The 16,521-nt window shown below is 42.9% G+C and overlaps 1 protein-coding gene across 8 annotated transcripts in view; it reads left to right on the top strand.

Annotated features, from left to right (window-relative positions):
- GARRE1 (granule associated Rac and RHOG effector 1) overlaps positions 1-16,521 on the top strand; it is a 73,059-nt gene that overhangs the window by 22,814 nt on the left and 33,724 nt on the right. For all 8 annotated transcript variants that reach the window (XM_019742672.3, XM_074314414.2, XM_074314415.2 and 5 more), the window contains one exon: positions 763-2,052. In XM_019742672.3, coding sequence (XP_019598231.2) covers positions 1,558-2,052 — 495 coding nt within the window. In that variant the 5' untranslated portion in view covers positions 763-1,557. The remainder of the gene's footprint in view (positions 1-762; positions 2,053-16,521) is intronic.

Here is a 16,521-nt window from a genome sequence, read left to right as displayed (position 1 = left end):
CACGAGTCCACTGTTATAGGTGTATCAGAAATTACAATCAGAAATATCAAGACATGGGTATTTGAACCTATTCAGTGCCAGGCGTGCTATAGAAGCTACCTCAGAGTGTAAGAGCTGGCGCAGTCTGCCAGGCTTCCCTTTGAACATCCAGGAGGGAAACTGGTACCTAGGTGAGGATGAGAAGAATCCTATCTGCAGACCTCCTGCTAGCCACCCACCTCCAGGCTCTGTCTTTCTGTACACTGCACTTTGGTCCAGCTGGGTATCCTGAACAGACCTCGTGCCATCCTGCTTCAGGGCCTTTGCTATGGCGGTCCTTTCACCTGGGGAGCCTCACCCATCACTTTGGCACTTGACAAAACCCATCCTACAATCAAGGCCTAACTCAAAGTAACATTTTCTAAATAACAACCTTCCTCATTTCTCTTCATCTTTGCTCATCACTCCCTTTTCCAAATCCCCTTAAAGTTTTAGGAGTGCTATACTTATCATCCAGGCCCTGCTTGACTTGTCAGGTACTCGTGTTAGCTTTGGAATGGTGGCTGTGGAATCGAACTTTTTTTAAATTGCATTATTTTTGTACTGCAACTCAAGGAATCAAGTTCAGCTCTCGCTGTTGTACCTACTTTTGTAAGGTTATAATATGATTTTTTACTCATTTGTAGCCCACCTTTGGGGAGAATAGCATTTCAAGAGTTAATGTTCCAGAATTACTCATTGTCCTGTAACTTTCCTAACAATCTTATTTTTTCCCCCTTACAGGAAATGACTTAGAGGCCTTACAATTACATCTGTGCATTCTTGCTTCAGACTTTACAATTGAGGGCCAACCCAGTCTGGAAGCACCTCTTATTAATGTTACAAGGAAATCGCTACCTCAGCAAACAAAAGGCAAGGAGGAGAAGACTTACAATAACAAATGCCATTTTTCAAAAACAAAAACTTGTTTTCCGAAAATATTAAAGGAAATTTGGAAATTTTTCGCTTTGAGAAGAAGCTTTACAGGTAAATGGATTTGACAGGCAGGCTCTGTCAAAATTCAGCAGAGGTTTGATCTTCCTTAAGAACTGAGTGTGAGGTAATTCTGTACTACCTTTTAAATCGCTGTTGATCAGCTTGTGGGTTTTGGGGTTCTAACTTTTCTGGTATATTAAAGATACATTATATTACATTTTTTTAAAGTTAAGTTATTTTTCTGCCATGGTAGATACAAGTATCAAAATATTCTTGCAAAGCAATTATAGGTAAGCGTTTTTCTCAGCAAGCGTATCTTTTTATGAAGAGAGTGGAATGCTAACAGTTCTTCTACAGCATTTTGGACACACATATATTTTTCGTCAGAGGTCCTTCCTACACTGAAAATATTAATTATATAAACCTGTTGTCCTCCTCATATCTACATTGGATCACATGGTCACCTGCCTCATGGAAATGCCTTTTTTAAAACTTATATTTGCAGAACTCCACTATTTTTATACCTAGCTACAGATTGGGGGGGATAAACAAGACTTGGAACCCTGCCCCGCTCCCGGTCCCTGGGACAGTTCCCTCTCCCGCATGTATTGCTGCAGTGCCCAAGACAGCAAAATGGACTACAAGCGGCGCTTCCTGCTTGGCGGGTCCAAGCAGAAGGTGCAGCAGCACCAGCAGTACCCGATGCCCGAGCTGGGCCGAGCACTGAGTGCTCCCCTGGCGTCTACGGCCACCACTGCCCCGCTGGGCAGTCTGACTGCTGCAGGCAGCTGCCACCATGCCATGCCCCACTCCACTCCCATCGCCGACATCCAGCAGGGCATCTCCAAGTACCTGGACGCCCTCAATGTCTTCTGCCGTGCCAGTACTTTCCTCACAGATCTCTTCAGCACTGTGTTCAGGAACTCGCACTACTCCAAGGCGGCCATGCAACTGAAAGACGTGCAGGAGCACGTCATGGAAGCAGCCAGTCGGCTGACTTCAGCCATAAAGCCTGAGATCGCCAAGATGCTGATGGAACTGAGTGCTGGGGCCGCAAACTTCACGGATCAGAAGGAATTCAGTCTCCAGGACATTGAGGTAGCGTATCTTCTGGGTCATACTTGGCTAGGAAACTATATCCCAGGGGTAAATGGTTTTTTCCCAAGTCACCATAACGATGGTCTTTATTCTCTTCCTGTTGATACTTTCTCCTTAGAAAAATTTGTGCATGCCGAGTTCTGAATTGCTTTCATTTCAAATTAAGTAGGTTAAAAGATTATTAAACACACAGACAGATTTCATATATTTTATGTTCTTTAAATGTTCAAATTGGAACTTAATTTCCAAATAACATACTGTTAAAAGTACAGGGTGGGGACTGAGAATTCTAAATATGATTTTGAGCTTTGTGAGTTGTCATATAGAACCAGTAGTTTAATGTAGACAGTTCCACACATTTTCACAGGATAAATTATGTTTCCAGTTCGAAATTCACAAAAAAGAACATCTGGGAACTGATTTCTTACAAGTACCTGTTTGAGATGTTGTTTCTTGAAAAGTTTGTACGGTTTTAAGAGTCAAGATTCTCTTGAACACAGAGCTACAAAGGGTGGCCATTTTTGTTGAATTTACATGCTAGCCAGTGTCATACTCGGGTAGGAAAATGTATCCCTGTTCATAATTGGATGCGTTTGATTCTTATTCAGTATATTTCTTAGGGTCTTTGATAGTCAAAATGAAATACTCTCCCTCTTTCAGGGCTCTAGATTAGAATGTAAGATTAGAATACAAATTTCATTCAGAATAAAGACGATCTTTTTTCTTTCCCTTCCTTCGTTTAGGAAATGGTTTGTAAAATTGTGGTTTGTTGTATTAGTGTCACTGATAGATTTTTAAAATTATTTTTAACTGCTCAGAGAGTTCTTCTGAGTTTGATTTTTCCATTTTGCATTTTAGCAGCACATCATAGGTTAGGCTCCCAGATGCTAGGAGGAAGAATGCCCTTTTCCCCATCCTGGAGCTGAATTTGATTTTAGGAAATCACCAGTCTCCAGAGCCAGATCCAGTGATTGAGGTGGCTGAATAAGCTACTGCTGTAGGTTTAGGAAAAAAACAAAGAGGTAAACTATTAAGGAATACAGCTAATTTTTATTGTGTTTAAAAGTGATTTTGAAAGCATTTCCAAGAGGAATTTAGAACTCTTTTTGAAAAGACACAGTATTCTTGGTGTAAATCGGGGATCATCAGACTTTTTCTGTAGACGGCAAACAGTAAATTTAGGCTTCGTGGGTCACATGTGGTCTCTCACATCTTCTTTTTTTATAACCCATTAAAAATGTAAAAACTAGTTTTATCTTGTAGACGTGTCTGTTGGACTGGATTTGGCCCATGGGCTGTAGTTTGCTGAACCTGCTAGTATAAATATATAATGACTGCCCTGGGTCATCCTGTTTTGAATCTATCCAAATATATTTATAATTTCTGGTTATTTCTTTGATCACATTTTATATTCAGGGAAATTATCATTTTTAAATGTTTTTAAAGTGGCTTGTCATGGTTTCTTTTTAAAAATTATACACGTGAAGCATACATAAAGCATATATATGTATATATATGTAAAGCGTGTGTGTGTATATATATATATGTAAAGCATATATATATATATACACACACACACACACATATGTTTGTTTGTTTGTTTGTTTGTTTGTTTTTATTGGGGAAGGGGAACAGGACTTTATTGGGGAACAGTGTGTACTTCCAGGACTTTTTTCCAAGTCAAGTTGTTGTCCTTTCAATCTTAGTTGTGGAGGGTGCCGTTCAGCTTCAAGTTGTTGTCCTTTCAGTCTTAGTTGTGGAGGGCACAGCTCAGTTCTAGGTCCAGTTGCCGTTGCTAGTTGCAGGGGGCGAAGCCCACCATCCCTTGCGGGAGTGGAACCGGCAACCTTGTGGTTGAGAGGACGTGCTCCAACCAACTGAGCCATCCAGGAGGCAGCTCAGCTCAAGGTGCCGTGTTCAATCTGAGTTGCAGGGGGTGGAGCCCACCATCCCTTGCGGGACTTGAGGAATTGAACTGGCAACCTTGTGGTTGAGAGCCCACTGGCCCATGTGGGAATCGAACCCGCAGCCTTCGGAGTTAGGAGCATGGAGCTCCAACCTCCTGAGCCACCGGGCCAGCCCAGCATATATATATTTTTTAAATGTACTTCTCAAAAGAAATTCAAGCAAAATTACTGCTTTCCTCTCCCACCCCATTCCTTTTCCCAGAAGTGGCCACCATTTACTGTTGGTACATGCCTTTCCAGACTAGCGCCTGTGTGTGTACAAATGTACAGCTCCGGCTTTCGTTTGTTTTACGTGGAGAAGCATGTTGTTCTGCCAACAGTGTGCCTGGTCACGGCAGACACAGCCATCAGGGACTCTTGGCCTCTGAGAAAGTGTCGAACAATTCGACCCCAACTGCTAGAGCTGTCATCCTGTAATGACACAGCACTTTTAGCTTATTGAGAATTGTAGGCAAGAGTAGCTTGAAAAAGGCCAAAGGCTTTTCTTTTAACCTGAACATTATTGAGCTCTTCTTCGAGCTATGCCTCCAGGTGCTGGAGGAGGCAGAGCTAAATCTGTGTGTCTGTTTGTCCTCCAACTCTGCCGAGCAAGTACCCTTGTTCCCCAAGTCTGACAACTAGAGGATGAACCAGCCATGAGGAGAAGGGTTCAGTAAGCCACCGAGGGGCCGTAGCACCGGCCTTGTCCCTTCTGCTTTCCTGGGACCTGTGTGGACCAGTTGAGCTAAGAAGGGGAATATTTCATTATTGTTGTGGTTTGGCATTTGGACTTGGCTTTCCTCCATTGAAATGTGACTAGGATAGCTGGAATACTACCATGTTTTTGTACATAACGGGCTAAACAGGATTTCGGAGGCCAGACTGGAAACTAAATGCTGTTGATAGGTTTTCGAATCTATGAGTGTAGTCTAAGTTTCAAACAGCTGACGTAGAAATAAGTTATAAAATGTGATTGCCAGATATAGGCCTGCAGACTTAACATTTTGCTTTTTCCACAAAGCAGTGTTTGTTGTTTCTAGAATTTATGCACTGCCACGGACCAATAAGGTCTCTCTCTCGGAATATTCACCAGCTCAGATGGAATGGCTAGGCATTTGTTTGTTTTCCCGTTGGTCTTTTTAGGGATTTATCAGCAAGCCCCTGAGAGGCTCTTTAACATTCATCCTGGGGAAAGAAGTCTGGCCTCACATTGCTGAACTTGACTGGCGAGTCAAGGACTTCTCAGGAGCTTAGCCCAAGACTGGACAAGAGAGAAGCCCTGCATTCAGTACTCAAATGCCTGAGCATTTTCAACCTGTGACTAAGTATCAGTGCCAGTGTCCCACGCTGAAGGTGCCCAAAGCTTGCTTCTGATGCTCCCTTGCTTACAGCCGGGTTTGGATGTGCTGGTGGGTGTGCCGATCCTGTTGCCTGTGTCTAGGAGCTGCATTGCCGCCTGTGTGAGTCCTGTCCTGTTTGTGCCCATCCGTGACATTGCCCCTTACCCAGGGGGTTCATCCTCACAATCTTGCTGTTAGGTCAGTGAGTTGTGACTATGGTGTTTCACTAGTTAACTAGTGCCTGTTATAAAGCATGGAGTCAGAATACCTGGATTTGGAAAATGACTCTGCTCTGTAGAGCCTTGAGCAAATCTAACATCTCTAAGCCTCGGCTTGTCCATCTATAAAATGGAACTGCCACCTACCTTCCAGGGTTCTTGTGAAGATCAGAAGTGGTAGGTGTGTGTGAAACTCCGTACCTAGTTAGTTGTCATCATCATCATTTATTATTGCTTCCAACATGGCTTGAAAGGTACTATCAGCCCTTCTCTGAAGTGCGGAACGCAATGTGTGGAAAGGCAACAGCAGAGGCAAGTGTGCAGAAAGATACTCTAACGAGCTCCTTTAAGTAGAAAAAGTTGCCCCTCCCAGAACATTTGCTCTGCTTATTTCTTTCCTGGTTCCTGAGGTAATTCACCTCCCTTTTCCCTCTGTGGAATCTTCTCTTTTGGTGTTGTAAGGTGGCAGCAGTATTACCTGCCTGATGTAGGAACTGTTTTTCCATATAAGAGCCTGAGAGAACCCCTTCTACCAGTAGTAACTGCTTTGTTTGCCTTGTGTCTAGAATGGGGCACTGGGAAGGAAGTGGAGGGGATGGGGGGATGCTCATTGGATACACTTGCCGTAGCTGGGAACCTTTGGACAAGCCAATTGCCTGTTTAGGTAGGATTTTTCCCTCACTGGATTTATAGAAAATGTATAGTTCACATTGTATATGAACTGGAATTTTGTCTAAAATGAGAAATGTGGTCTTCATCAAGTGCTTCATGGGAATTCCTTTGTATAAGTCTCACTGACTCCTTTGGCTGTCAGTCCAGCCAAAATGGGAATTCAGGAAAAATATGCTTTCCCATATTGAATTTGTTCTTTGTAGAAAGCTTTGACATCCTACCCAAACATTTTTTAGAGTTAGACTGCAGGGGACCTGCTGACTGTATCTTTTCTGTTTGAATCTAGGAGCATCTCCACCGGTGGTTTTTACGATTGTGGTAATTCCAGTGTCCCTGTAAAATACCAGACTACCTGAACTGAGTGGCTAATTTTTCTTTGGTTTTGTCTACCTCGATTTCATTTGTCCCAGAAATATGTTATTCTTACTAAGAATCATTTGCAATTAAAACCTGGTGTTCATATTAAAGAAGTGTAGACAACCCTGTAACTTGGTTTTCTATTTATTAGGAAGTCACAAATGTCCATCTCTTTTTACAAACGTTTATCACTTGTCTTAAATAAAATTACTTTTTCAGTGTAAATATAAGTGAAAGAATCATATGGACTTATGATTCATGCGTTCATTCCACAAATATTTATTGCATATTTTATTTGTGCCAGGTACTGTTCCAGGCACAGAAGATGACAGTGGTGAACAGGGGAAAAATTCCTCCCTTTGTGTAGATAGAAGAGGGCTGCAGTCTGAGATAAGGTGGTTAGAAGGCATCACTTAGAAGGTGACATTTAAGTCAAGACCTGGAGGAGATGAAGGAGTAAGCCCTGTTGATCACCAGGAAAAGAGGACTCCAGGCAGAGGGAACAGCTAGAGCCAAGTTCCTGAGGCAGAAGCGGCCCTGGCTGTTGAGAGACCTATTGTGGCTGAAATAGTGAACAAAGGGAGAGTACTAGGGGTGAAGTCAGAAGATAAAGAGGGCAGCCTGTGCAGGGAAGGTGAAAGGAGGGCAGGACAGGGTCTGCCAGCGTGCAGGGAGCAGTGATGCCATGTCTCCTCTTGCTTTATTCTTCCTTTGGCAGGTCTGGGGCTCTGATTTCACAGTGGAGCCTCACTGTTTGGGAGGCCTTGGCCCTCTGGGCAGATGCTCTGTACAAGCATTCTAGAAGCCCAGGTCAGCTCCAGGGCTCCCAGAAGTTTTATGTCTTTAAGGGTACTATATTTTATATCTTCCAGCATTTTAGTGGCTTTCCAAGTATTACCTCCTTGTAAATGGACAGACAGACTTTAAATAAAATCTTTATGTCATTGAACCTTGGCTTTCAGTTTGATGCACTAACAGATGTCTTTTGTATACTATGTGATTACTATGAAACTGAAATAATTTATTTGTGAGTGCTGACTGACTCTGAAGGACCTTAATTCAAGCATATTGACATTTATTTGGGATAGATATATGCCAAAAATACTGTAGAGTAACAGTAATGGAAAATATTAGGAGCTGGTTTCAAAATGTGGTTTTCATTAACCTTAATGGAATTAAACTTGCATACTCTTTTTTTTTTTTTTTTTTTTTTTTTTTGCCTAAAGGTAAAATTCAGTGTTACTTTTTTCATGTTTTGACTAGTAGATCTTCCATAACGGATTATGGAGTAAATATTTCCTAACTGTATATGCCAAATGAAAATCCAAATTGCTACTACTAATCAGAAACTGTAGTTCACTTCATAAAATGCTTGTATGAATCCAGTGTTCAGGCTGTTGCTAATTTCTAGTTATTCTTTTTGGCTTATTTTATTGAGGTGAATCTTTCTGTTATCTAAATTGTCTTCAGATTTTAGCCTTTAGAAGCTATTTTTAATAGTTGGAATTTGGGTGATTCTGTAAACTTCACTGTGAACAGCAATACTACGTGGATGGAAGCCACTGGGGCCAGAGGGCATCTGCCACTCTGGAGGGACTGGACCCTTTGACTTTGATTTGTCAAGACACACTGTGCAACCAACTCAGTATCCTAAAACTTTCTACTTAAAAGGAGAAAAATAAGATATTAAGCAAATTTCCTGCTTCTCCAGTACAGACTGTTTCTCAGGGTAACTAAGTGGCTCTAATTGATGAGGGAAGATTCTTCTGTTTAGAAGACTCTCAGTATTATTCTGTATAGTGTACAGTGGTCAACAGTGGAGGATAATACCATTTGGTGAAAGGTCGTAAGGGACTTCATAAGGGAGGAATCAGGCCTTTCTCACCCAGATCCACTGGTCAACCTCAGCATCATTGAATATGAGACAACTGGATGATAATGTCTCCTGATAAGAACCACACAGCAGCACCCCCATAATTCTTGGACTTCTCCCTTTTCTCTCCTCTCCTGGTGGGGGTAGATAAAAAAACACCTGAAATAATCTAATCAAGATTCGAGAATGAATTCCCAGCCAACAGGAAATGTGAGGTACAGCAGAACAAGTTATATGACATCCCAAGGAAGCAAGCAAATCCAAAATGTGGCGTATTCTACACAGTTGACCGGATTTGTTCAACAAGTAGCATGAAAAAAAATTAGGTAGAAGGTACCTAAATTAAAAGAGAGTTAAGAGATACAACAAGCAAATAAAACGAGCCTTTTGGGGTTGAGATTTAAACAAACAAAAAAGATCTAAAGATACTTTGGGAAGTTTGAACATGTACTAGCTCTTGGTTGACTGGGATTTACTTCAAAACATTTCAGCAAAAAGTGGAGTTGGGGAGAAGGATGAAAAAACATGGCAAAATATTGAAGCTTTTTGATTGATATGAGGTTTGTTACACTCTGCTCTTGTGTATGTTTGGGCATTTTCCAAGTTAAAAAAAGAGAGCAACTTATGCCCATATGAATATGAGAGGTGTAATGTGTCGGTAATACCCCATAAATGATTCCATTTCATGGAGGGATTTGTGCATGTGAAGTGGTCTTCTGATAGAAAAGGGGAGTGTTTAGGAAACTCCCCTTCTGTCTCCTCACATTGTACTCGACCTCACTTCTGGCATTTCTGATCACCCAATGTGATGACCCAAGAGGGTCATTTCTGACACTGTTTGTCTGGAGTTAACCGCTCACCCCCACAAGACTGTCCCCCTCCCCTTTAGACACCAGTCATAAGTCCAGGGTGTGGTTGTTACCTGTGCTTCTTACTGACAGGCGATAAAATCAGAGGTTTCCATCACCCCTTTCACGAGTTTGATTAATTTGCTAGAGCAGCTCAAAGAACTCAAAAACATTTTACTTACTAGATTATAAAAGGGTATAACTCAGGAGCAGCCAGATAGAAGAGATGCATAGGGCAGGATATGTGGGAATATTGCAGGAAAGAGGGTTCTTGGCTATGCCCAGGAAAGAATTGAGGAGCGAGCCAGATAATCAATTGAAAGTAGTTTATTGAGTAAAGATCTCCACAGGCAGAGTAGAGGTTGCCTCCGAGCTACAGACAACCTCGAATTTATGTGTGACAGTAATTCTTATTTGGTAGGTGTTTCGCATGGAAATGAAGGGGAGGAATATTCTATTAGTTCCAGTTCAGAAACGGGTGGGCTTTTCTGAGAAATGCAGATATACCCCTTTTTTGTTCTTACATGGTCCTTTTCGGAAGTGTCGTGGTGCTGGTGGGTGTTATTTAATACGCAAATGTATTTTAATGAGGGTATAATGAGGCTGGAGGTTTTTGGAGGTGAATCTCCTCGACATCTTGGTCATGGCCGGTTCTGGCTGGTTTGTTCCACATTCTGGTCCACTAGTTTTCTGCCTCCAGCTGAAGGTTAGTGGGTGTTTTTGGAGGCCCTGACCCCGCCCTATCTCAGGAAGATGTGTAGAACTTCCCTCCCCCCATCACCTCCATGTATTCACCAACATGGAAGCTCTGTGAACCCCTTCCTTTGGGCCTTTTCTAGACTTCATTATTTACTAGGTGTGGTTAATTAAACCATTGTCCATGGGCGATTGAGTCTACCTCCAGCCCCTTCCCCTCCCCAAACCTCTAATCCTGTGGTTGGTTCCCCTGGCAACCAGCCTGTATCCATAGGGGCTTTCCAGAAGTTACCTCATCAACATAAACTCAGGTTTGGTTGAAAGAGGCTTGTTATGAATAACAAAAGATACTTTATCTCTCTTATTACTTAGAAAATTCCAAGGGTTTTAGGAACTGTGTGCCAGGAACCTTGGGAGAAGACCAAATATATATATATTTCGTACTATAAATCACAATATGGCAGGGAGTATTATTGAGTTAAGGTATAGCAATGAAAAGAAAAGTGCATGCTTTTCAGAAAAATGAAGAAAATGAAAGTGAATCAAAGAAGAAAATGAGAACAGAAAAGACACCTCTGAAGGCAGGACCGAAGCAGATAGGAGTCAAGGAAAGAATGGTATACTCCTAATTTTGGTGACTAAACTGGCATGTTGCTCTCTTAGGAGAATATGATGTAAAATTTCATAGTTGCTAAAAAGATTTGAGTGAACATGAGGGAAAAATTAGGTTTGGTGTGGCAAATTAGAAAGAAACAAGAGTTCATGGAATGTAATTTTATGTAAAACTAGCTTTCCTGAATTATTTTCTATACTAAATTTTTATGTTTGCTGGTCAGCTTGAGATTTCACAGGATTGCATAATTGCCTGTTTTGGCAGCTTCCCTCATCGTTACAAGTCAGGGATCTTAGCATCTGTAAAACGATATTTGCCTAAAATCCTTCTGGGAGCAGCAGACACAGGGGTTATGTCCTGTACCTGTCCGCTCACTCAGGCCAGGCAGCCCTCCTGCGGCGCTCACACCTTATCTGCTGTCCATCCCCCATGAGACTGGGCTTTGTGACCTCTACCTAATGCGGACATGTTCAGAGCCAGCAAAGTGAAGATAGCCTGATGTTGTGGAACCCCTGTGAGTCCTTGCTCACTCCAGGACCCCTCCTGAGGCCCCACCAGCTCCTGGGGTAGGCCCCCAGTCACCTAGCCTGCTTCCCCCCTCACCTAACTGCTACCCCCTGGGTAAAATACAGACAAGCTGGCTGCAAGCTGGCAAAGATGAGTGGGGACAGTCAGAAGCGCTGCAGACCTGGTGGGCAAAACAAAGAAATAGACGTGACAGTTGGTGTGGTGAGTGCCGTGATGCAAATGGAAAATAACCTCACGTCTCTTGGTTGGTTCAGTGTTCCCCCACCCAGCTCGCTGTGACAGTCCCTAGGCCCCATACCAGAACCTCCTCATACCGACCTGCAAGAGGTGAGGGTAGGGCAGAGGACCTTGTAGGCCCTGGTAAGAGTTTAGATTCCATGCAGGATGAGATGGGATTTTTTTAAGGGGGCTTTTGAGCAAGAGACTGATACAATTTGATCTGTTTCTAAAAATCACTATGGCTGTAAGTGACAGAAGCCAAACTCAAAATACTTGAAATAACAACAGTAAAAGCAACAAGAAGCTAATAGTTATATGGTACTTATGCCATCCTCTATTCTGAGACTCTGCATATTAACTGACTGAATTCTATTAATAACCTTATGAGTTAGATACTATTCATATTCCCATTTTATTGATGTGTAGACTGAGTGAGGTATGGGGAGGTTAAGCAGTTTATCAGAAGTCTTGTGGCAGATCCAGACTTTAGACCCAGGCAGTCTGACTATATATAGAGTAAAATTCTTGACTGTAGCACTGTACTGCTTCTCAAGAAAAACAGTACAGTCGTTCCCCCTTACCCATGGTTTCACTTTCCGCAGTTTCAGTAACCCTTGGTCCAGAATATTACATGGAAAATGCTGGAGTTTTAAATTGCACATCATTCTGAGTGGCGTGATGGAATCTCCTGCCTTCCAACTCCGTCCCCCTGGTCCGTGAATCATCAGCTTGTCCAGCTTATCCACACTGTAGCCACTACCTGCCTGTTGGTCACTTAGTAGCCCTTGAGGTTCTCAACTGCCATGGTACCGCAGTGCTTGTGTTCCGGTCACCCTGTGTTACTTAGCAATAGCCCCAAAGCCTCAAGGAGTGATACTAGCAATTGGGCTATGCCAAAGAAGCCACCCGATGCTGGTTATATTATAGTCAGGGCAGCTGGAGCTACGTCACAACGCCTGTGTCGTTCACCGCACTTCAGCTTATGTAGGCATTGTATCATCTCACATCATCACAAGAAGGCTGAGTCCAGTCCCGTGAGGTACTTTGAGAGAAAGACCACATTCACCTAACTTTTGTTATAGTATAGTTTTATAATGGACCTATTATATTATCAGTTAATATTGTTAATCTCTTTCTGTGCCTAACTTAGAAATTAAACTTTATCATAGTCACGTACTCGTATGTATAGGAAAAAACATGGTATACATAGGGTTCAGTACTATCCGTGGTTTCAGGCGTCCACTCAGGGCCTTGGAACATGTGCCCTGTGGATCAGGGCAGGAGACTCCTGTATTGACCTATGAAACTGAAGAAAGTGAGCTCTTTGGGTGTGCCTGGAGCCAGGGGCTCACATAGTACTGAACAAACTTAGCCTTTGTCTGTTCTCTCTGCCTTCTTGAGTGTTCCCTTCATTTCCAGGCAGACTGTCTCCATGCCAGGGTCCCCAACAACTCAGCAGAAAGAGCACCTCTGTTTTCCCCAAGGCTCTGACAAAAGTTCTAGAATTGAATCCGGTTGGCTTGGCTTGGGTCTCTTGCCCGACCTTGTACCCTGTGGCCAGAAGAGTAAAAGGAACACACTGATTGGCCGGGCCTGACTTGGAAACCCACTCCCGGTGCTGGAGCACAGGCAGAGCCAAGCTCTCCCAGACCACAGGGCTGAGAGGGCAGGAGTGTGCTTCCCTGAGGGGCTGCTTCCAGCGCAGCAACGATTGCATGTTGGGGAGGCCACACAGCAGATGCCCACTGGGGAGCGTTGGAGAATGAGAGACCAGTTAGGACCCTGGATACACGTTGCTAATTTGTTTTGTTTTTCAGGCTTTTAGCAGTTTGTTATGTCTTGCTGTGAAGCCTTCCGTTATGTCTCTTAGTAAAATTCCATAGTTTTCTTTCTAATGACTGTGTCTATTTCTTCTTAAAATTATTAGGTAATTTATATTTTAGTGGCTGTAATGAATGAAATAATATTTGAAAGTTTTTTCCTATAATACAGAAACACCACTGATTTTTAATTTTTATCTTCTCTCTAGCCGTGTGACTGAACTCAGTAATTCTAATGTGCAGCTGGCTTATTTGTGTGGTGTTTTGTTGTTGTTTTTTTGGTATACGAGGCCATCATATCTGTGTATGTCTCCTCCCTTGCGGTGGTTATATATCTTATTGTATTGATTGTAAGTTTTAATATATAGACATACCTTGTTTTATTGCACTTTCCAGATACTGCCTTTTTTTTAAAAAAAAAACAAATTGAAGGTAAAACCCTTCACCAGCAAAAAGATTATTACTCGCTGAAGGCTTAGATGATGGTTAGTGATAAGTCATTTTTTAGTGATAAGGTATTTTTTGAGGTATGTACATTGTTGTTTTAGCCATAAAGCTATTGCACACTTAGAGACCACAGTATAGTGTAAGCATAACTTTTATATGCCTGGGAAACCAAAAAATTCACGAGACTTGCTTTATTGCAATATTCGTTTTATTGCAGTGGCCTGGCACGGGACCCGCAGCATCTCTGATGTGTCCTGTGTAAACGGGCTGCTTCAGGCGTCAGCGTCCTTGTTGTGTTGTGGCCCTCGTTCTGAGGGGAATGCTTTGGATATATTGCTATTGGTTATTCATTGTAACACATTAGCTTTTCTTACATGGGATGCATGTTTATGGTAAAAAATTCAAACATTTTTGAATGGCGTAAGTCCCCTTCCTGCTTAAGTAACGGCTCTCCCTTCTAGCTCCTTCCCAGTTCTAGACATAACCACTCTTAATTGGTTTATTTATCAATGCAGATAGCAGTAAACATATGTATACACAGACATATATGGAAAATCTTTTTACTCCTTTACACATACCGTTTGTTCCCTTAATAGCATTCCAATTAATGATAATATTAATTCTTGGTTTGAAAGAATAAGCATGTGCTTCAAAGGCATAACAGATGTTATACCTGATTCTTCATTTTATGGATGAGTGTCTCACTTGCAGGAAAGGCTTGCATGGTGTACGGCCTTCTGTTCTCCAGAAGAGTCGGGGTCTACCCCATGCCTGGGAGTAATACTACCGTCAAAGTAAGCGCAAGCGTTGCAGGCGGTCTCTGTGGGCAGGCTGCAGAAAAGCTGTCCAGGGAAAAAAATCGGGAAGAGTTTGGGGGGAAGAATCAGTTGTCATTTGCAAAAAGATACTGGCGTCATGATGTTCTGCCCTCAGCCATGGAGTCATCATGCTGCTCTTGGCCTGGCTTGGTGCTTTTATGGGGAGGGTAGCAACTGCTTTCTTTCCTATTTTCAACAAATACGTGTGGGTGGATTGTCTGCTCTGTGCCAGGCACTGAGAAGTCAGCAGAGCGCAAAACAAAGACCCTGCCCTCATCCAGCTCAGCTTCTCGGAAGGGAACAGACAAGCAGAAATAGCACATACAAGTGCTAGGTAGTGAGGGGTGCAATGAAGAGAAATAAAGAATGATGGGGGGGGGGGTAGAGGAAAGTCTTCTCTAGGGATGGGACATTTGAGCAATGACAGCGAGAGCCATGCAGGTTCCAGGGGGGAGGCTGTTCCAGGTAGAGCAAATGGGGTCAGGGTGGGCACTCCCCCAGAGGACACTTGGACAATATCTAGAAGTATTTTTGATTGCCACAAAAATGACATCTCCTTCTTTTTCTCATGCTAGGACGAGAGTAAGAGAACTCTTACTCATTTAAAGAGATTGACTATTATACCAAAGGACCCAGGTGGTTTGAAGGGGGACGATAGAATGAAAGATATTGGACTTGCATATTAGGGAACCAGAATTTCACTGACTCACTATGTGTTTTGGGACAATTTTTGTCATCTTTTAGGACCTTACTTTCTCTCTTGGCTTCTGACCAATACTTTACCCTCTCTACTTCACACATGGATACCCATGGTTGGATGGTGTTTCTTCATAAAGTATGGGACATTAGGTGACTAGACTCAGGCCCCAAATCATGAAAGGTGTAAGTTTGTAGAAGCACAAAGCTCTTAGATTTCTCAGTGTTCAATTCGAATTATTCAGAGAAGATAGAGTCTTGTTATTTCTCTTCCTTGTAGCCCTTCAGGTTGTATCAGCAAAACAGATGCCTGGATGTTCAGAAGCTTTCCTCTGCTGCCGCATTCAAGCTCATTAGTACTTACTGGTGTCTCAGAAGTCACCTGAGAAGGAAGGGATTTTTCTCTGCCCCCCTCCTTTTTTTTAACAGTAAGAATTCCAAAGTTTTTTCAAAGCACTGTGATCTGAGTGATTGTGGTTGCATCTCCCAACCAGTGCTGCTGGCATCTAGTAGGTGGAGGCCAGGGATGCTGCTGGCGACATCCTACAGAGCATAGGACAGCCCCTCCCAGCGGAGAGTTCTCTGGCCCCAAATGTCAGCAGTGCTGAAGCTGAGAAACCCTGAGGTAGTGGGAACTGCTTGTGCAAAAGGCTTGAGACGGGAGCTGTTAAAAGTTTTGAGGAACAGCAAGAAGGCCAGTGTGGCAAAAAAAGCAGAGAAAGGAGGTATAGGAATAAGTTCAGAGAATTGTCAGGGACCAGATCGCGTAGGGTATCGTAGGACAGAATGAGGAGTTTGGATTTTCTTCTGCTTATAATCACAAGCCATTGGACTATGTTGAGCGGGGGAGTGAAATAACCTGATTTCCATTTTATAAGGTTCCCTGCGTGGAAAGGAGCCTGGGGGGGGGGGGGGGAGCCTCTAGGGAGGGAGAGGAGACTGCTGGTTTCCTCCCAATGTCCAGTCTCCTTTTCTTCCTTAGTAACAGAACTCGCTGGGTTGAGGGTGTGTGTGTATGTGAGTGTGTGTGAAGATGACTCCAGGGTTTATGACTTGAGCACCTGGGTCACTGGTAGTGCTATTTACTGAGATGGAGCGCAGTGGGGGAAGAGTAGGCTAGAATAATAGGTCTTCAATGCCTATTAGACAGCCAAGGGGCGATGTCAAGTAGATAGTTGGATATGTACTTTTGAGTTCAAAGCTGAGGTCCAGATTGGAGATGTGAATGTGACAACCATCAGTCAGTAGATGGTATTTAAAGCTGTAAAGTTGGATGAGCTCATCAAGGGAATGCATATAGCTAGAGAAGCAGAGGGGGGATCCAAGGACCAGTGAGCCTGGGGCACTGCACCATTCAGAGGTCAGGAGATGGGTAGGA

The sequence above is a fragment of the Rhinolophus sinicus genome, chromosome 8, assembly GCF_057876585.1.
Source record: "Rhinolophus sinicus isolate RSI-liver-muscle chromosome 8, RSI-T2T, whole genome shotgun sequence".
Lineage (NCBI taxonomy): Eukaryota > Metazoa > Chordata > Mammalia > Chiroptera > Rhinolophidae > Rhinolophus > Rhinolophus sinicus.
This window is presented reverse-complemented; position numbering and strand designations above follow the sequence as displayed.